Source organism: Bos grunniens, chromosome 29, assembly GCF_055505025.1.
Source record: "Bos grunniens cultivar Pamir isolate PY7600 chromosome 29, Bosgru_T2T1.0, whole genome shotgun sequence".
Lineage (NCBI taxonomy): Eukaryota > Metazoa > Chordata > Mammalia > Artiodactyla > Bovidae > Bos > Bos grunniens.
This window is the reverse complement of record NC_141193.1, coordinates 50,547,822-50,569,209: the sequence shown is the minus strand read 5'-3', so window position 1 is coordinate 50,569,209 and position 21,388 is coordinate 50,547,822. Positions and strand designations below refer to the sequence as shown.

Here is a 21,388-nt window from a genome sequence, read left to right as displayed (position 1 = left end):
AACTCAACTGGTGCTTGGCTTTCAATTTGTTTATAAACGTTTTGATACTCGTACCTGGCTCTGTAAGGCTCAAATCTATGTTTTCGTAACTTAAAAAACTCCCAGTGGAAACAGTTATTGAAGATAGTGGCTCATGATAAATTTCTTGTGTTTCAGCCTAAAAATGAAGGAGAACATTAGGCCACTGTGTAGGAAGAAATAGCTAGAAAAAACCCAAATTGCCAACAGTAGCAGTTATTAATTCTGAGCTCAGATCAAGTGTAGAAACCTTCATAGTTATATAAAGTTCTGCAGTAAAATCTTTTCATCATTGCTCAGAATTGATCAGCCTTTCATACAAGCACACCCACAACCAACTCTCACTTACCCACCAATAAGCCCCTTAATTATCCAGTCACCTACACACACACACACACACACACACACACACGCACGCACCCACCCTTCATACCCCTTATTTTAAATTATTCTTTTGCTTCTCAGAACTACAGAGATCATGCATCAGATACACTGGGTGGTTTTCTGATGCTCAGATTTGGCTACTTTCATCACTGATCCACTTCAGTAAGAGCAGATCTCAGAGAACACAGATGAAGCCAAGCAGCTCTAATGATGCAGGGCACATCAAGACATTACTAACCTTAACATCTAACTTCACATTTGGATCCAGGTATGTATGGCCTTCTCTCTCCACAGCATAGCTTAATACTGCGTAATTCTCAACCACAGCCTCCTTGACTTTGACTAAAAGGGGGAGGGAGGAGGAAGGACTGGATTATGACAAATCAAATTCTTAGCACCAGAGGGCATAATTTCCTGCTTTCCTACAATTTTCTTTTTTTGACTATGAAGAAAAAATAATTCATGTTATTATTCATTAATAATATTCATAGTTAGCACATTATACTTTTTCATGGAAAACTGTGGTTGTCATTATTATTCTATGAATAAAAACCCTTTAGAAAACAGCCAGTGTGATTGGAAATGCTTCTATCATCATTTTAAGTGAAGAAGCAAGAATATTCAATCATAAGTACAGTGTGATCTCAAAGTTGAGAAAAATGTACATAATAAAAAAAGTGCAACCAGTGGCAGGACAAGGAGAAATTTGACTTCTTTATAACTTGCAGTGCTGTCTAAAATCACAGGAGCATGTACTGCTTTTACTATGAAATTATCATTCCTAATTACATTTGACATACTAAAAACACATACAAATTATACTATCTCACTATTAGTAATTTGGGTATTCTCAGTTAGTTTTTTTCTTACTCTCAATAGCCAACATTTGTGAGAAAGCTGGCCAAAGCATATGTCATCTGTGGCTCTGAAACAGAATAAAATTAAAACTGTTCCACCACAAAATAGAAAGCCCAGAGATAAATCCACGCACATATGGACACCTTATCTTTGACAAAGGAGGCAAGAATATACAATGGATTAAAGACAATCTCTTTAACAAGTGGTGCTGGGAAATGTGGTCAACCACTTGTAAAAGAATGAAACTAGAACACTTTCTAACACCATATACAAAAATAAACTCAAAATGGATTAAAGATCTCAACGTAAGACCAGAAACTATAAAACTCCTAGAGGAGAACATAGGCAAAACACTCTCTGACATACATCACAGCAGGATCCTCTATGACCCACCTCCCAGAATATTGGAAATAAAATCAAAAATAAACAAATGGGACCTAATTAACCTTAAAAGCTTCTGCACATCAAAGGAAACTATTAGCAAGGTGAAAAGACAGCCTTCAGAATGGGAGAAAATAATAGCAAATGAAGCAACTGACAAACAACTAATCTCAAAAATATACAAGCAACTCCTACAGCTCAACTCCAGAAAAATAAATGACCCAATCAAAAAATGGGCCAAAGATCTAAATAGACATTTCTCCAAAGAAGACATACAGAGGGCTAACAAACACATAAAAAGATGCTCAACATCACTCATTATCAGAGAAATGCAAATCAAAACCACTATGAGATACCATTTCACACCAGTCAGAATGGCTGCGATCCAAAAGTCTACAAATAATAAATGCTGGAGAGGGTGTGGAGAAAAGGGAACCCTCTTACACTGCTGGTGGGAATGCAAACTAGTACAGCCACTATGGAGAACAGTGTGGAGATTCCTTAAAAAACTGGAAATAGAACTGCCTTATGATCCAGCAATCCCACTGCTGGGCATACACACTGAGGAAACCAGAAGGGAAAGAGACACGTGTACCCCAATGTTCATCGCAGCACTGTTTATAATAGCCAGGACATGGAAGCAACCTAAATGTCCATCAGCAGATGAATGGATAAGAAAGCTGTGGTACATATACACAATGGGATATTACTCAGCCATTAAAAAGAATACATTTGAATCAGTTCTAATGAGGTGGATGAAACTGGAGCCTATTATACAGAGTGAAGTAAGCCAGAAGGAAAAACACCAATACAGTATACTAACGCATATATATGGAATTTAGAAAGATGGTAATGATAACCCTGTATACGAGACAGCAAAAGAGACACTGATGTATAGAACAGGCTTATGGACTCTGTGGGAGAGGGAGAGGGTGGGAAGATTTGGGAGAATGGCATTGAAACATGTGAAATGTCATGTATGAAACGAGATGCCAGTCCAGGTTCAATGCACGATGCTGGATGCTTGGGGCTGGTGCACTGGGACGACCCAGAGGGATGGTATGGGGAGGGAGGAGGGAGGAGGGTTCAGGATGGGGAACACATGAGAAATAAAGGAATAAAAAATTAAAAAAAAAAAAAAACTGTTCCACCAAATATAAAATAAAATTTTCATCTCATTATCACCATGATATTAAGAGATAATGCTAATTAAATGTTTCTTAAGTGTTTATGTAAGAAATGTTTTCTAAGAGGTCACATATTGCAGGCACATATGTATCTATATGTGTGTAGATACATATTCATAAAATGATATCTATATTATGGATAATTAAGTAAAACTACAAAAAGTATTATATTTAAATATAATTTGTTTTTAAATACATTTTTTGACTCCTAGTTGAATTAAAAATATTGTGACATAATTTAACCATTAAACTGTTACTTGGTTGCTTCTATATACACTAAGATTTTAAGTGAAGAAAGTAAGAAACTTAATATTGAGTTATTTTTTTTTTAAGCAGCTCATCTCAAAAGTCAGTTTTGAGATGAGAAGTTAGGGATTTTTTATTTCAGAATCACAATTCTGTAACTGTTATTCTCTATAACAAACCAAAGATTCCCCCAGAGGTGGGTGGCCCAGGGTAGCATTTGGGCAGGGGTAAGAATTGAAAAATAAAAATGAGAGAGAGAAGCAAGGTCAAGTTACTTAAGATGTTGAAGAATTCAATGGATAGGTCCCTGAAAGTAACTGGAAGAGAAGTATCACTGGTTTGAAAACAGCTCATTGATAATAGGGACACAGTGGGAGGTTCCTAAAAAGGGGAAGTTACATCATTAAAGCAATGCCTTAAAGACAGTAATCTTCCCATATTGCTACAGGAAGGCAACATTTTCTGCTTTCCTGAGAAGCAAAGCACCATTTCCTGCTTTCCTACAAAAGCAAAGGGTACAGAGTGCAAAGCTAGGGAGTACCAGCTAAAAAGCTGAGGAACCAAGGTGAGGTGATGACCTGAATCAAGCGTAGGGAGGGAAAAGACAGTAACAACACTTAGACCCTCCCTTCCAAAGTAGAAACAATACCACTCCAGGATAATTGTGAGAGAGACAAGCAGCCTCTGACAGCCAGGGGCAGACCTGGCACTACTGGCTTTGCCTTGGAGTTCTCCTGGTAAACAGGTACAGAATACAAATATTGGAGAAGGCCACTCTGTGACTATGATGGGTCAAAACAAAATCAGACCATCAGTTCTCATGTCTGAACATAGACAAAACCATGAATACTGTCCAAACCACAAAAACAACCATCTCCTTATCCTGGCTGACATGAGTGACTGCTGTTTAACCAATTACAGCTTTACTTAGCCTAACTCCATTATTCCTACCTCCTAGATAAGAATTTTGTAGGTATTCAATAATAGAATCACACTTGCTTCCAGTACTAATAAGCAAAGCCCTATTTCCTTGAACCCTCCCCAAAATCACCTGATAAAAGCCCAAGTCTAACAGTAACTCCTTTCTGATACCCTGTCACTAACTCACTTTCGGTTCTCCATGGTGTGCATGCTCTCTCACTGCAGCAAGTCAAAGCACACAGCTTTCTTGTGTAGAGATGTGTTCTCTGGTAGTCTTTGGCTAGAGGACACTGACTGGTAGAATGAAAAGGAATGCGAGTACTCACTGAGTGAGTGAAAGTCGCTCAGTCATGTCCAACTGTGCGATCTGATGGACTATATGGTCCATGGAATTCTCCAGGCCAGAATACGGCAGTGAGTAGCCTTTCCCTTCTCCAGGGGATCTTCCGAACCCAGGGACTGAACCCAGGTCTCCTGCATTGCAGGCAGATTCTTTACCAGCTGAGCCACCAGGGAAGCAAAGAATACCAGAGTGGGTAGCCTATCCCTTCTCCAGTGGATCTTCCAGACCCAGGAATCAAACCCGGGTCTCCTGCATTACAGGTGGATTCTTTACCAATTGAGTTATCAGGGAAGCCCTTAAGTATTCACTGGCTAAATCTAAAAAAAATGCTAATAGTTTTATTTTAAAATTTCAAAAACTATAATTAATTGGAAGTTATATCTGTAGTTATTTCAGTCTCCAATTTAAAAAAGGAGATGCTGAAGTCAATTTCTCTATAAACTCCCATATAGAAAATAGGTCTTGCTCTTTTCTCATTCTATTAAATACCAGATACAACTAAGATAACAGTTATCCAAGTGTAAGTGATAGCTAAAATAAGAAGAAATCTGCTTAGAAAAAGGCAACTTTTAAAAAGATAGCTTTAGAAGTAATGAAGCAGTACTGGACCTATGCTTTGTAGGGTCAATATTACACATAAAAAACAGCCTGTTATAAACATGCATAAATTCAAAAGCAAGAAAATTAACATCAGTTGTCTTTGAGTGGCAGATTTTAGTCATTTAAAGTTTTTTCTTTGTAACTTGTTCTTTAATACTTTCCAACATTTAAAACTAAACATAAAACAGCTCATTTAGAATGCCACAGATGTGAAATTACTTATTATCTAAATAAACTTCGCTTTCCTTATTCAACTTTTTGAATATGGAATACAGGCTTCTTATGGGAAAAAATTTTACAGTATGTAAACATAAGAAATAGACAGTGAAACCCAATCTCCAACAAGGGTTAACCTGTACCAACATGTTGATTCTTATTTCAGACAGTTTTCAAATGCACGAACAGACTTTTCTCCTCTCATTTAACACTTTCACAAAACTGCAGTTTTACTGAAGTTATTTACTATTTTGCATTACAAGCAATGCTACAATAATTATCTTCCGCCCACATACTCTTGTGTACAGTAATTCCACTTCTGATTCCTTTTTCTCTCACCTGCTTTATCAGAGTCATCACCACAGATGTTCTCCTGAGCAACTGGGTGAAGATGACCAAATGGATCACGGTCCAGAGGGCTCCCAAGAAAACTTTGTTCTCGGCTTATTGAGACCCTTAGGGGGTCTCTGTCTTGATAAAAATCAGGTTTATCTGGGAGGAAAAAAAACTGACTTACTGGATGTTAGAAACTTTGTTTCTTCTTGAAAGTAAAAAGGGTAAAAATCTAAACTCTTAAAAGTTTGATCAATGTATCAAGAAAAAGTAACTGCTTAACTTTCACACAGCCTTTACATTGTTTTATTTCAATTTTACTAAGTTTTTAATATGCCTGGAGAACTTACTAACCATTAATATTGTAAGGTATAATATGTATTCATAATGTAAAATTCAAAAACAGTCACAGCTAATCTGTGGTATAAGGGACCAATTCAGGTGTTTACCCTGGGGAGAAGAGAAAGAAGAGTTAATATCAAGTGTACAAAGGAAGAGTTCATGGAGTTCTCTTACATTCCAATTCCGGAGCTGGATGGTGTCTACCTGAGGGTGATTTTCAAAGTACTTATTTCTATAAGTAAAATAAATAATTATGACTGAAATAAACACTTATGAAACAAAGGAATGGGAGACACTCAGAAGTAGAAGCTAATTTACTGGGGGCAACTCCAGAAAAACTTGAGAATTAAGAGGCAAAGTGTATTACAAAATGAAGGTGTGTATTAGGGAACTGAAAACAGGTAGAAGGTTTAAAAACACGTACTTGGAAAAGAGCCCTCCCATCACTTTAGATTCCTGTCTCTCAACATCATCCCCAGAGAAGACTAAAGGTTTATTCTCTGGAGAAATGGAATCCTATACACTGTGATCAATTTTATGGCAGACTCTCAAATTGGAGAAGTGTCAAAGGTCACCTTCTAAGGGGAAAAGCGCCAGTGCCACAGCTGACAGGGTTCAAGCCTGTGTGGAGAGACCCTGATGGATTTCCAGTCTATCCTCTTAGCCATGTGGCCACAGCTTCACTCTGAAACCAGGGGGATCGGGCACAGAATGAGGCAAGGGTGCAGGGAAGAAAAAGAATGGCATAAGGAAATCAGGGGTATTGAAAGAAAGTCTACATCCTCTACCCTCAGGTCTGCCTCCAGACAGCACCAACAGCCAGGCTTGTATCAAAGCTGGAGGATCTTTCTTTGAAGAAACTAAACAGTAAATTGCTCAGGTAAAAGAACCACAGGTACTAAGTTGACAGTCCTCAATGCAAAGCCACCTTTTCCAATGAAATCCAGAAGTACATAAGGTCCCCACCTATAAAATTTCCAATTAGCCATTCAGTGTTCCACTGAAATATGCAAGATTTTAGATTTTAAAAATTCTAAACTTTCACACAGGAGAAAAAAAAACAAGGAAGGACCTAGACAGAAAATACAGGAAACTGAACAAACAAAAACCTATAAATATTCAGTGTAGGTAGTATCTTGCATCCATAAAACAAGAGCAAGATGCTATGAAAAGAAACAATCAGAAAAGAGGACAAGCTTTTAGAAACTATACTTTGAGAGCCAAAATAAAAATTTCTAAGAATGTTAGAAGAAAAAGCTGAGACAATGCTCCTAAAAGGTAAAGCCAAAATAAATAAACTACAGAGAAGAAATTTAGCTCAGATTTTCTCAACTTTATCATCACCCACCTAAGGAGCCTTTTAAAGACTTTTCCCCTAATGGCTTCCCAACTCTATGAAATTTAATAACTATATATATCCTGTATATCTTTTTTTGTGGGGGAAGAGTAAGCATTTGGAAACTTTAATACCAGGATAACATTGCTTTGACATTCAACTACATGGTCTGTAATTTAACAAAATATTGGTCTGAAAGGATTGGAGAATACCCTGGTCCTTCAAAGACAGTTTCAGAAACTCTGTTTTCAAAGACAAGGGATAGTATTCACAAAGTATGAAACTACAAAAGGTGAAAAATAACATATGAAACTATTTTTACAAATACATGCATTATCTACAAATAAAAGTAGAGACATATTAACCAAAAAGAAAAGATTAAGTAAATAATTATACCATATATCACTTTATGTACATTTGTACTTTGATACATAAAAAGTAAGACTTTTTCATCTCCCCCAAAACCAATTTTCACCCCTTTTGGAGGCAATAATAGCCTTGTCAAGAATGTATCATTCATCTCAATGGTGAAAAACTGAAAGCATCCCCCCTATCAGGAACAAGACAAGGGTGCCCACTTTCCCCACTATTGTTCAACATAGTTCTGGAAGTCCTAGCTACAGCAATCAGAGAAGAAAAAGAAATAAAATGAATCCAGATTGGAAAAGAAGAAGTAAAGTTCTCAGTCTGCAGATGACATGATATTGTACATAGAAAACCCTAAAGATATTATCAGAAAATTACTAGAGCTAATCAGTGAATTTAGCAAAGTTTCAGGATACAAAATCAATACACAGAAATCACTTGCATTTCTATATACTAACAATGAAAAATCAGAAAGAGAAACTAAGGAATCAATCCCATTCACCACTGCAACAAAAGAATTAAGTATCTAGGAATAAACTTACCTAAGGAGACAAAAGAAATGTACACAGAGAATTATAAGACACTAATGAAAGACTTCAAAGATGGCATAAACAGATGGAGAGAGATTCCATGTTCCTGGGTAGGAAGAATCAATGTTGTGAACATGCCTATACTACCAAATACAATCTATAGATTCAATGCACTCCCTATCAAATTACCAATGGCATTTTCCACAGAACTAGAACAGAAAATTTCACAATTCATATGGAAACACAAAAGGCCCTGAAGAGCCAAAGCAGTCTTGAGAAAGATGAATGGAGCTAAAGGATCCAACCTTCCTGACTTCAGGTTATACTACAAAGCTACAGTTATCAAGACAGTATGGTACTGGCCCAAAAACAGAAACATAGACCAACGGAAAAAGATAGAAAGCCCAGAAATAAACCCATGAACCTATGGGTACCTTATATTTGACAAAGGAGACAAGAATATACAATGGGGCAAAGACAGCCTCTTCAATAAATGGTGCCTGGAAAACTGGACAGCTACATATAAAAGAATGAAATTAGAACACTTCCTACACCATACACAAAGATAAACTCAAAATGGATTAAAGACCTAAATGTAAGACCAGAAACTGTAAAACTCTTACAGGAAAACATAGGCAGAGCACTTGGTGACATAAATCAAAGCAAGATCCTCTATGACCAACCCATCTCCTAGAGTAATGGACATAAAAACAAAAGTAAACAAGTGGGACCTGATTAAACTTAAAAGCTTTTGCACAGCAAGGGAAACTATAGGCAAAGTGAAAAGACAACCCTCAGAATGGGAGAAATTAACAACAAATGAAACAACTGACAAAGGATTAATTTCCAAAATATACAAGCAGCTCATATAACTCACTACCAGAAAAACAAATAACCCAATCAAAAAGTGGGAAAAAGACCTAAACAGAAATTTCTCCAAAGAAGACATACAGATGGCTAACAAACACATGAAAAGATGCTCAATATCACTCATTATTAGAGAAATGCAAATTAAAACAAGAAGATACCACCTCACACCAGGCAGAATGGCCATCATCAAAAAGTCTACAAACAATAAATGTTGGAGAGGGTGTGGAGAAAAGGGAATGCTCTTGCACTGTTGGTCGGGATTAAATTGTACAGTCATTATGGAAGACAGTATGGAGATTCCTTAAAGAACAAGGAATAAAACTGCCAATGACCCAGCAATCCCACTCCTAGGCATATACCCTGAGGAAAGCAAAATTTAAAAAGACGTATGTATCCCATTTTTCATGGCAGCACTATTTTCAATAGCTAGAACATGGAAGCAACCTAGTTGTCCATCAACAGATGAATGGATAAAGAAGTTGTGGTACATACACACAATGGAATATTACTCAGCCATAAAAAGGAATGCCTTCAAGTCAGTTCTAATGACACGGATGAACCTAGAACCTATTATACAGAGTGAAGTAAGTCAGAAAGAGAAAGATAAATATCGTATTCTAATGCATATATACGGAATCTAGAAAAATGGTACTGAAGAATTTACTTATAGGGCAGCAATGGAGAAACAGACATAGAGAATAGACTTATGGACATGGGGAGAGGGGAGGAGAGGGTGAGATGTATGCAAAGAGAAATATGGAAACTTACATTACCATATGTGGGGTGGATGGCCAACAGGAATTTGCTGTATGGCTAAGAAACAAACAGGGGCTCTGTGTCAACCTGGAGGCGTGGGATGTGGGGGAAGGTGGGGGGAAGTTCAGGGGAGGGGATATATGTGTGCCTATGGCTGATTCAGGTTGAGGTTTAACAGAAAACAACAAAATTCTGTAAAGCAATTATCTTTCAATTAAAAAAAAAAGAATGTATCATTCAATTTCCAACTAAAAGGTGTTCCCACAAATAGAGAAAATGATGTGATCTGAAATTATTTTAGTGGTGTTTAGTATTTGGCTTCGTTTTTACTAAAATCCACTGCCAACTACAGAAGCAAATACAAGAAGAAGCACGAAGGAGGCTTGAAAAGTGACTGTGTCTGGTGAGTAGGATTAAGGGGTGAGGGGTGTGTAGGGGCAAGAAGAAATACTGTTTCATGCTGTAATCTTTTAGCACTAGTTGCCTTTAATTATGTGATTAAATTACTGCCCAAAGAAGTGTGATAAAGGCTATGACGAAAGCTCCCAAAGAGCACACGAGAAGGACACATGATAGTCCAGGCAAAGTTTATGCCACAAAGTGGCACCAAACTCAACCCTGAAGGGAGAGAGCAAGATCATGAAGGCCCTGGTGGATGAAGTTAGGGACTTAAGACTTAGTTTAGACTTACCCTCCAGTCAAGGGGAAACTACCAAAGAGTTTTAAACACAGGGCAATAGAGGCAAATTACTCTGAGTACACCATGGAAAAATGAATGAAAGTAATGCTAGGCTGGAAACAGGGAGACATGGGAGTTTGTAACTATAAGCAAGGTGAAAAGACAGCCTTCAGAATGGGAGAAAATAATAGCAAATGAAGCAACTGACAAACAACTAATCTCAAAAATATACAAGCAACTCCTACAGCTCAACTCCAGAAAAACAAATGACCCAATCAAAAAATGGGCCAAAGAACTAAACAGACATTTCTCCAAAGAAGACATACAGATGGCTAACAAACACATGAAAAGATGCTCAACATCACTCATTATTAGAAAAATGCAAATCAAAACCACTATAAGGTACCATTTCACGCCAGTCAGAATGGCTGCGATCCAAAAGTCTACAAGCAATAAGTGTCGGAGAGGATGTGGAGAAAAGGGAACCCTCTTACACTGTTGGTGGGAATGCAAACTAGTACAGCCACTATGGAGAACAGTGTGGAGATTACTTAAAAAACTGGAAATAGAACTGCCATACAACCCAGCAATCCCACTGCTGGGCATACACACCAAGGAAACCAGAATTGAAAGAGACACGTGTACCCCAATGTTCATCACAGCACTGTTTATAATAGCCAGGACATGGAAGCAACCTAGGTGTCCATCAGCAGATGAATGGATAAGAAAGCTATGGTTCATAGATACAATGGAGTATTACTCAGCCATTAAAAAGAATACATTTGAATCATTGCTAATGAGGTGGACGAAACTGGAGCTGATTATACAGAGTGAAGTAAGCCAGAAAGAAAAACACCAATACAGGATACTAAGGCATATGTATGGAATTTAGAAAGGTGGTAATAATAACCCTGTATGCGAGACAGCAAAAGAGACACAGATGTATAGAACAGTCTTTTGGACTCTGTGGGAGAGGGAGGGGGGATGATTTGGGAGAATGGCATTGAAACATGTGTAATATCATACAAGAAATGAATCGCCAGTCCAGGTTCGATGCAGGATACAGGATGCTTGGGGCTGGTGCACTGGGATGACCCAGAGGGATGGTATGGGGAGGGAGGTGGGAGTGGGGTTCAGGATTGGGAACACATGTACACCTGTGGCGGATTCATGTTGATGTATGGCAAAACCAATACAATATTGTAAAGTAATTAGCCTCTAATTAAAATAAATAAATTTAAATTAAAAAAATAATAAATTAAAAAAAAAAAGAAAGAAATGACAGCCTGAATTAAAAGGGTAGTAGTGGGAATGGAAACAAGTGAATCAACTAGAAACGGTAGTGGGAATGGAAACAGAGTGGATCATCTAGAACTGAAAAGAGCTGGTAATCTGTTGGGTGTTGGAGAGGTACAGACAAGGAAACTGTTAAGACTTACATCGGGTACTTTTCATTGAAAAAGGGCTAAAGGATAAGGAGGTGTAGGTGAAGGAATATATAGCATTCCCTTCTAAGCAAGAGGACATTTTTGCAATCTCAAACACAACTCATTAATTTACAGGAATCAATGGTGAGAAATTCCCAATGCTCAATCTGAATCAGGGCAATCACCATTCTATTCCTGAATAGTTTTGTTTACCAAATAGTGCAAAATGAAGCAAAACTTCCAAAGCCTAGTAATGAACAGAATACTTACTTTATGTTATAATTTCCATAAGACATTAAGAAGAAAACAAAATGTGGAATGACTCAAGAGTTATTCAGAATCTCTACCTTCTTAAACTCTTTTAGCCAGAAACAAAAGTACAATATTTTATGGCTTAAGACCTAAATGGGCTTCCCTTGTGGTTCAGCTGGTAAAGAATCTGTCTGCAATGGGGGAGATCTGGGTTCAATCCCTGGGTTGGGAAAATCCCCTGGAGAAGGGAAAGGCTACCCACTCCAGTATTCTGGCCTGGAGAATTTCAGGGACTATACAGTCCATGGGGTTGCAAAGAGTCAGACATGACTGAGCAACTTTCACAAGACCTAAATAGCGAGTATCAATAGTAAACTTCCATGTACCCTTCTATTAACAAAGCTTATTTTCCCCCTTCAAAGAGTCTGCTTTGATAAATTTGATCAATAAAACTATCTGGTTGAGTATAAAATCTAAAAACAATTATAAAATGAAAATAAAGCTTTTATTAAGGATCACCAGAAGAAATTTTTCCAGATAACTGGATCTCTGAAGAAGCACAGAAAAGAAATATACATGTTCTTAGAGCCAGGATTTTAAGCACCATAATTATCCTCTGAAAGATACAGGAAAAGAGCAGTGAAGGTACTGAGGTGAAACAGCAGCACGGGAAAAGAGAGAGAGAGAAAAAAAAAGAAAAAAGAGTTATGTCCTAAAGAAACCGGTTTAGGAAGGAACCAGAGAAGGAAATGGCAACCCACTCCAGTGCGCTTGCCTGGAGAATCCCAGGGACGGTGGAGCCTGGTGGGCTGCCATCTATGGGGTTGCACAGTCAGACACAACTGAAGCAACCTAGCAGCAGCAGAGGGAAGCAAGAATGTCAGAATAAGGAGAACAAAGAATTTTTGTCTACAATAAATTGCTTTCTCCCATATATAAAGAATTTAGTTACCTAATGATGTATTTCTTTAAGTCCACGTTTAAAATACTGTTTATATAAACCACTTTTTCCCCTTCATGAGTACTCACGGTCTACGTTTCTTCAACAGCCACAAAATATTTAGCATCCTGAAATAACTATAGAAAACTAGCAAACTATTAAAAAATCACTTTATCAAACCAACTTTTTACCTAGTATAGAAGTTCTGCCACTTGTTGGTGATTCTACCTCTTGTATGGCACTAAGTTCATGTTGGTTCAAGTCCAATCCACCTCTTATTTTTGCTACAGGTGGTTTTGAGGATTTCCTACCCAGTTCTTTGTCCTGATGCACACCTATCAAGTCAAAAGACAAAGTCAGGCACAATACAGATCTGTTAACACAATGAACTTCTTCAATTATCAAGTGCAGGAGGTGAAAGCAAAGAATCATCATCAGGATAATGAGTACAACAGAATGCAATTATTAGTATCTTACCACTTTGCTTGGCATTACTACCTTCTGAAAGGAGCTGATAATCATCACAGTTGCTCCTGTCTGCAGGACCAATGTTTTTTTGATCGTGGAGATGAGGAAGCCATTCTTGGAGCTTCTGGGTTTCAAAATCATTTTCAACTGTGGGCTTACTTTCCTGAAAAAGTAGATAGATGAGGGTGGGGATGACACAGGATAAAGGGTCATGTGAAGAAGTTATTAGATTTGTAACTCCTTCAATTAGTACCTCAAGCAAACAAACAGCTCCAACTACATTATTACAAATTTATCTATAGATTAAAAAAAAAAATTAGAAGTACTTCTAATATTGAAAGGGTAGTAATTCCACTGAAAAGAACCACCAGTCACAGCCTTGAACCTCAAAAACAGCCTCCACTGCACCTTTCAAGATTAGATTTGAGTATCCCTAGACCTCACATTCTCATGAATTCAAACTTCTCCTGAGCATCAAAAGAACTATAGAATTCTGTTCAGGCTAACTCATAAATTTAGGAAACAGTCTTTTAAAATACAATAGACACATTCATATATAGGGAGATATACTGTCTCCCATATAGAGAAACTATGAATAGAAACCAGAGTCCTCTCAACAATTCAGTCACAGCAGCAGGTCCAAATGTCCATGAGCCTAAAATCACACCACTTTTATACCAGGTGTTAGTACTGTCACTTAAAGAAAAAGATGGTACTCATTTTGATTCTATACAAATGTCAACAAAATGCTCTAGAGAAAGCAAAGTCTGCTATTTGCCTAAGAGAAATTCTGCTAACTAGTTATTTTACAATTTAATCTTGTGGTAAGCTCAAAACTCTTTATGACAAAACATCAAAACACAGCCTACATTTTTAATGATGTTTGCATTTGGTTGTATCAAACTACTGGCTGAAATTAGTTGGGCTTCAAATAACTATTAACCTCATAAACACCATGCAAGGCAGATGAATTTTTATGTTTTAAATCCCATGTTATTTAAGGTAGAAAATTAAAGCACAGTTAAGTTCAAACCACTTATTCTCAACAGCTAATAACTTATTATTTCAGCCTAGGAGTAAAATAAGTAGTTTGGCTGAGTTACCTGAGTCATCGGGTTACTGGTGATGTTTCATTCTTAGATATTCAAGTTTAATACATACCTGGCTGTCTTTGAAGAAATCCTTCAGAGTCTCCCGATGTTTCTGTGTCTGTTGCTGCAAGGCTGTCTGTGTTGGTACAAGCAATACTTCTTGGGCTTTCTGACTAAAAGGCAGAACTTCTTTTTGTAGCTCCAACTGCTTCTGAAGTCCCCAGTTATCTTGCTGAGCAAAGATGGGTTGTGAAAAACTCAAAATTCTATCTTGAAGTCTTGGGCTCACAGAAGCACTAGAGGGAGCTGCACATTCAATCTTGGCTGAATACAATTCACATATGTTTTGAGATTTTACCTCAGCAAAAGGTAGTGGAATAAACGAATGTTCTCTTTCCTTGGGTAGAAACAAAGAGGGCACAGGCTGCCCAGAAGCATCACCTTCAATCAGTTTTGTGTGATTGCCTCTTAGCAGTTCTTCCTGGGCCTTTTCACTAAAACGTAGCACTTCACCCTGAAGGCCCAACTGTGTGGACACATGGTCTTGCTGAGGCAAAACAGCCTGGGATAAATGCAAAGGCCTCTCCTGAGGTCTAAGAATCTCAGGATGACTTGAGGAAACAGCAAGGTCACTTCTAGCTGGAAAACACTTTGGCATTCCTTTAGAGTCAGCAACAGGCAGTGCTACGTGGGATAAGGATGAAGAGGCGGTGGTCTGCTCAGCTGAGACCCCTTTTTCCAATTTACTTAGTGTTTGCAAAAGGAATTCTTCTTGGACTTCCCTCTGTATATCTAACTGCCGTTGATAGGCCTTTAAATCACCATGGTGAGGTTGGACAAAATGCTCAGGTGACTTTCCCTCAAGTGTATGTTGTCTGGGCAAAACCAACTCTCTCTGGATTTTCTCGCTACATGGAAGGGGGTTTGTCTGGGCATACAAATGTTCTTGTTGAAATGTGACTGGATAATCTTGTTGAGGCAAAACAGGCTGTGGTAAACCTAAAAGTCTATCAGGCAACCTTGGTATCTCAGAATGACCTGAGGAGACTATATTATCACTCTTAGTTGAACAAGGTTCTTGGATTCTACCAGCTTTACTAGGAGGTAATGGAGCAAGAGGCTGTATGACCTGGGGTAGGAAGGAGGAGGTGCCAACCTGCTCTGGAGACACTCTTCCCTTCCACTCACCCTGTTTGTGCAAAAGAAATTCTTGCTGAGCTTCCTGCCTAGACTGAATGATGGCTTCCCTCTGTGTAGCTAACTGTTCTTGGAGTGACTTCAGGTTATCTTGCTGAGGCTGTATAAGCTGTGATAACTTCCAAAGTCTATCCTGCAACACTGGGATCTGAAAACGGCTTGAAGGAGTTCTACTCTCACTCTCTGCTGAAAGAGGTTCCCGAGATTCAGCAGAAGGCAACGAAGTAAGAGAGAGCTGCCCTAACCGGGGTGTGAACGAGGGGCAAGTCTGTCCAGAAGATACATTCCCTTGGGATCTCTGGCTGAACTGAAGGGCCTCCTCTTCTCTGTCTAACTGTTCTTGCTGTCCTTCCAAATTACCTTGCAGAGGTTGTGTATGTCGTGAAAATCCCAGAAGTCTTTCCTGAGATCTTGGGATCTTCCAGTGGCTCAAGGGAACAGTACTGTCACTCCTGAATGACATGTATTCCTGGCATCTTTCAGATTCAGCTCCCTGAGACAAAGAAGTGCCAGTCTGTTCAGAAGGGAAAATTTTTTCTAATTCACTTTGTTTGTGTACAAATTCCTGAGTTTCTTGTTTATCGCCAAGTATTACCCTCTGAACATGTGACTGATTGTGGAGTGCTGTTAAATTTTCCTGCCGTGGCAGACTATACTGTGGAAAACTAAGAGATGCATCCTGAGATGCTGGCATTACCAAATTATTTGAGGGAATAACACTATCCCTCTCAGAGAAATAAAAGTTCTGAATTCTCCTAGGCTCAGTTTTAGCTGAAACTTGTGAAGCAAGTGACTGTTGAGTGACCACTGGCAGGAACGAAGAACTCATCTGCACAGACTTAGCGTCTTCCAAATCCCTTTGTTTACGTGAAAGTAATTCCACTTGGGCTTCATGCCTGGCCTGGAGAGCATCCCTCTGTGTCATAAGCTGCTCTTGGAGCAACTTCAAACAATCGTGCAAAGGTTGGAACTGTTGTGGGAAACCTAAAGACCCATCCTGAGATGTGGGCATTTCAGTCTGGATTGAGAAATGCTCCTTCTCAGTCTTAGATGAATACTGGTCCTGGATTTTTCCAGACTGAGGACCAGCAGAAGGCAGTGAAGTAAATGTATGCTGAGCTACTTGAGGTGGGAGAGAAGAGGACCCAGTCTGTTCAGCCCATACTCTCCCATCCAACTCATTCTGTTTATGCACACATAATACTTCCTGGGCTTCCCGCCTAGCCTGAAGGCTGTCCCTCTGCGTTTTTAACTGTTCTTGGAAAAATTTAAAATTAAGCCTATCCTGAAGTTGTGGGACCCCAGGATGGCCTGAGGAAACACCAGTCTCTTTCTTGGTTGGAGAAGATTCCTGGATTCTCCTTGACTCAGCTTGGGCTGAAGGCAGTGAAGCAAATGAATTCAGAGGTACTAAAGGAAGGAATATAGAAAGGCCAGTTTGCCCTTCCAACTCTTTCTGTTTACACAAAAGCAATTGTTCCTGAGCTTCCTGTCTTGTCCGAAGAACTTCCTTCTGTAGGTCTAACTGTTCTTGGAGAGCCTTCAAATTACTTTGCTGGGCTATGATATTTTCTGAGAATGGCAAAGACTTATCCTGCATTTGGCCAGCTACAGAGTGGCTTACAGAAACTACACCTTTGCTCGCAGTTGAAGAGGGCTGCTGGGTTTCTCCAGACTCGACTTTAGTAGGCAGAGAACTAAAAGAATGCTCAGCTACCAGTGGTAAGAATGAAGATGGTTCAATTAACTTAGAAGATACACTTTCATTGTTCTCTGAGAACACTTGCTGGGAGTCTGAACTTTGAAAAGCTGTTGCCCCAGATGTTTCAGCTCTTTCTCTAGCATCCTGTACTGTCAGTGGCTTATCATGTGATAAAGCCCTTGAAAGCATTTGAGAATCTTTAGCGACCAATTTGTAGTCTCTCTGTTGTACTTCAGTCTGTGAGAGTTGCTTTTGGTGTTCTTCTGATTCCAAAGCTTGCTTGGCTAAAACATGTGAAGTGACTAATGCTTCAGTTGTTTCTACCTGTCTTTGTGGAAAGCGACTCTGTCTTGAAACCTGAGAATCTTGCTCTAATTTGGAGATCTGTACCGGTTGTTTGTCAGGACTCAGTTTGGGTCTCTGACCTTGATCCTCATGTTCTGATGGAACACTGGGTCTTTCAGATATTGGTGGTGGCACTGATGTAACAGAATCAGGTATCACTGGCGTAGCTGACATGGATGGGTACTTTCCTCTTAACATTGTCTGATATTCAAGTAATCGCTTCCTGGCTGTTTCAACAGACTGCTTGTGAAACCTACCCAAAACAAACAAATGTTACTCTTTTTTGATGAAAACAAAAACAACCTACATTCTCAAGTGTTTATACATTACATTCAATCTAGGGATGGCCATAATCAAGGCAGAAATGGAACAATGCTATTAACATTGCTCTTTGAGAAATCTACAAATCATTAATTCTAAAGGGAATCCTGGTAAGATCTTCATATACACCAAATAATAAACCCTGAAAATGTAGCCACACAATATCACATAAAAACTGTACCCTAATTAATACCTGTTTTGCTGTAATAGCTGTTGCTGATAAATATGAATCATCTGCCTGTGCCTATCTTCATCAGAACATATGGTGTATGATGTTGGAGCAGTGCTGACCTAGTAAAAGACAAAGCTACTAATCAAAAGGCAAATACAGAAACAAGTACTAGAGTATTTTACATAAACTGAAGTTCTATAATTGTAAACTTCCATATAGCCTTTTTTTTTTTTTCTTCTTCTTCTTCTTAAAAAAGACTGGCACTTCCATTGTTGAGAAATGAAGTAATCTGTCACTCTCGTTTAGTGTCAAGGAAGTTCAAGAGCTCAACATACCTATTACATACAAGTCATGGTCATTGTATTAGCACTGTCTAGAAACTGAAAGATCAGAGTCATCAGGTTTGTATAAACTTACTTATACACATGTATATATATATATCAATCAGGTTTGTATAATCATATACATACATACTTTAAAAAAAGATAATCAAACACAAATTAGAAAGGTGTTTTACTTTTCTGAACACTAAGACTGATTGTTCTTATCCTCCAACAGTCTACACAGGGATGAGATTTCCTGCATCCTACCCCAATCTGTTGAGTTTTTTTTCTTTTTTCTTCTTCCAGCTGAGCTCTGAAGCAATCAGTTTCTAATCTTAACTTCTGTTGTTCAATCTGTTCAAGCAATTCCAACTGCTTTTGCTTCTGTTCTTCTATTTCCATTATCTAAGTAACAAAAATACTACTGATCTATTAACAACAAACTCATACCAAAGTTTACATGCATTACAATGAAAAGTAATAGGTCTCATCCCCAAGAGTACCAATTCTCCAAGAAGAAAGTGGTGATATTTTATCTGTTCCTGCCACTGCCAGAGGAAGGAAAGGAGTGAGATGGAGAAAGGGGAAAGGAGAAGGGAGAGAACTAAAAATAAACATATTAACTATTTCTATTTCCTGGGAGCACAGGGAAACCTTGATCACCACTGAAGCACCACCTCCAGAGAAGCAGCAAATTCTGTGTTCACATCTTTAGCTCTTATCCTGTTTTCAGTAAGGATAATGCCTAAGAAATTAAATATCAAGACCTCCCACAACACTTTGATTTCTTAGGCATACTCGTAAAAGGGTGCAGTTATCTAGAAGTTAAACAAAAGTATAGTGAACAACATTCAGTCTTTACTGTCAGGCATGAAACAGATGGGAAAACAATGGCAGAGGCATGATAAACTCTAAAATTATACCAACACACACACACAAATCCAAGAAATAAAAACATCTATGTTAAAGTAACTACGATTCATGAGGACAAGGACTAGTCTAACTGGTTGCCTACTAAATCCAACACCTTCTAGTCCTTGAAATATACATAAGAAACAAGGAATGAACAGAAAAGGGAATCTATGTGAAGCTTTATTAAGCGGCACACTTCTGCTAGAAATGATCTAATTTTCAAAATTAAAAATGTCTCAATCTGATACTACCTATTCCTCATCAAGCAAGAGTGACTATAGCTGAGTTCCTGTCTTTACCTTCCTTCAATATGGTAGTCACTAGCTACATGTGACTATTAAAACTTAGAGCAATCCAAAACAAAATTTAAAATTCAGTTTTTTCAGTTGCTCTACTCATATTCAACAGCCCACATAGCTAACAGTTACCATACTTGACACAGATATGGAATATTTCCATTACTGTAGAAGAATCTATTAGACAATCCTGCTTTACAACACAGATTAGAAAGCATTTATCTGAGAAAAAACAATGGCTCATAAGATTATCAACCCTCAGATGTATTTTTTATAAAAGCTATGACTATAAACTGATTGGTTTAGTAACAATTAGCCTCTATCAAGTTAATTTGTATTAAGAAAAATTTTTCATTAAAGTAGAAGGGCCCAATATTACAGTTGTAGAAGCTGAATTAAAATTTTTTCTTTGAAAAACAGCCTTTCAAAAAAACTGTTGGGATCACAAAGTCCAAATGTTTAATATCATGACAGGGACTCAGTTATTCAACAAATATTTATTGAGTACTTACTATATATAAGGCATTGTACAAGAAACTATGTAGGGTAAATTGACTTTTAAAAAAGACAATCTCTGCCTTTATCAAATGAATGTGTAAGGTAGAAGAAATGGTTATCAAAAGTAGCCGGATTTTAAGACAAATCTCACTGGTCAAACAAAACTATAGTACCCAGGGGAAGAAAGAAACCTTTAAAAATAAAAATTTCAAATTACCTGTTTCTGCCTCGCTGCCATTCTAACTCTGACTGCTTCTTCCTGAGGATGAAGTAGAATTGAACTTGGAGCTATGAGAGGCTGAGTGGTTTTCATTTCTAAGAGAATTCCCAAAGCAAAAATTAGTTTCACTAATTTAATACAACTGTAATGTCCTTTGTTCATTTATTACATGTAATTTTATTAGGAAAAAGATGTAATGAATTAAGTTCGCTTAAGAATGTGAAAAAGAAATACCTTGTTCCTTTTCAGAGTCAGTACTAAATGAAAGTGGTTTATCTTCACTAGTAAGTGGTCCAGAGTCAATTGTTAGCATGTCACTTTCAACAACTGTAACAGATACATTATTAACATAATATCACTGTCAAAATTAAATCTGAACAATGTAACAAAAATCTACATTCAGATTATCACTGGTCCACCTGAATGTCTTATTTAGTTAAGATCCAGCCACCTTCCAGATGATCACATATTTTATCTGATAAACTCAAGTCAAACACAAAAAGAAAATAAAGAAGATACAAGAAGATGTAAGACTAAAATTGTAAACAAAAAGGAAAAGATGAAAGACAACTGACTTAAAAGACAGGCTTACAACAGTTTCAAACACAATAGGAAAGCATAAAAAGAATAGAGGAAGTAAGGTACCAAACTGTAAAAAGAAAAAAGCTGAAGAAATTTAAATGTATCTTCAACATACTTAGATTTTAGGATTTTTATTATTTATGAAACCAGAGCAGAAAGTTAAGTTAAAGCAGTATACACTGATCATATCAGGGTAGCCAGAAACTGCACAGAGTATCACCCACACATTCATGCAGCACCTACGGATGTGCTGCATGCACATGTACCTGGTCAGGA

At 37.9% G+C, this 21,388-nt stretch overlaps 1 protein-coding gene and 2 non-coding genes across 52 annotated transcripts in view; all 3 read right to left on the bottom strand.

The window, feature by feature from the left end:
* CEP295 (centrosomal protein 295) overlaps positions 1-21,388 on the bottom strand; it is a 54,898-nt gene that overhangs the window by 10,808 nt on the left and 22,702 nt on the right. For 15 of the 50 annotated variants that reach the window (XR_015157643.1, XR_015157644.1, XR_015157652.1 and 12 more), the window contains 10 exons: positions 20,765-20,857; positions 20,528-20,625; positions 18,872-19,009; positions 18,303-18,400; positions 14,615-18,041; positions 13,463-13,616; positions 13,177-13,320; positions 5,494-5,646; positions 641-744; positions 55-157 (listed from right to left, as the gene is read on the bottom strand). Coding sequence is in view for 32 of the 50 variants with exons in the window: in XM_086383974.1 (XP_086240100.1) it covers positions 55-157; positions 641-744; positions 5,494-5,646; positions 13,177-13,320; positions 13,463-13,616; positions 14,615-18,041; positions 18,303-18,400; positions 18,872-19,009; positions 20,528-20,625; positions 20,765-20,857 (4,512 nt within the window). In the remaining 18 variants the exon portion in view is untranslated. Of the gene's footprint in view, positions 1-54; positions 158-640; positions 745-5,493; positions 5,647-13,176; positions 13,321-13,462; positions 13,617-14,614; positions 18,042-18,302; positions 18,401-18,871; positions 19,026-20,527; positions 20,626-20,764; positions 20,858-21,388 lie in introns of all 50 variants that reach the window. The other 35 variants (XR_015157654.1, XR_015157655.1, XR_015157650.1 and 32 more) reach the window with 11 other exon arrangements.
* Positions 245-316, bottom strand: LOC147342646 (small nucleolar RNA U2-30). The gene has a single exon (XR_015158215.1). It is a non-coding gene; the product is annotated as a small nucleolar RNA U2-30 (small nucleolar RNA).
* Positions 478-557, bottom strand: LOC147342645 (small nucleolar RNA U2-19). The gene has a single exon (XR_015158212.1). It is a non-coding gene; the product is annotated as a small nucleolar RNA U2-19 (small nucleolar RNA).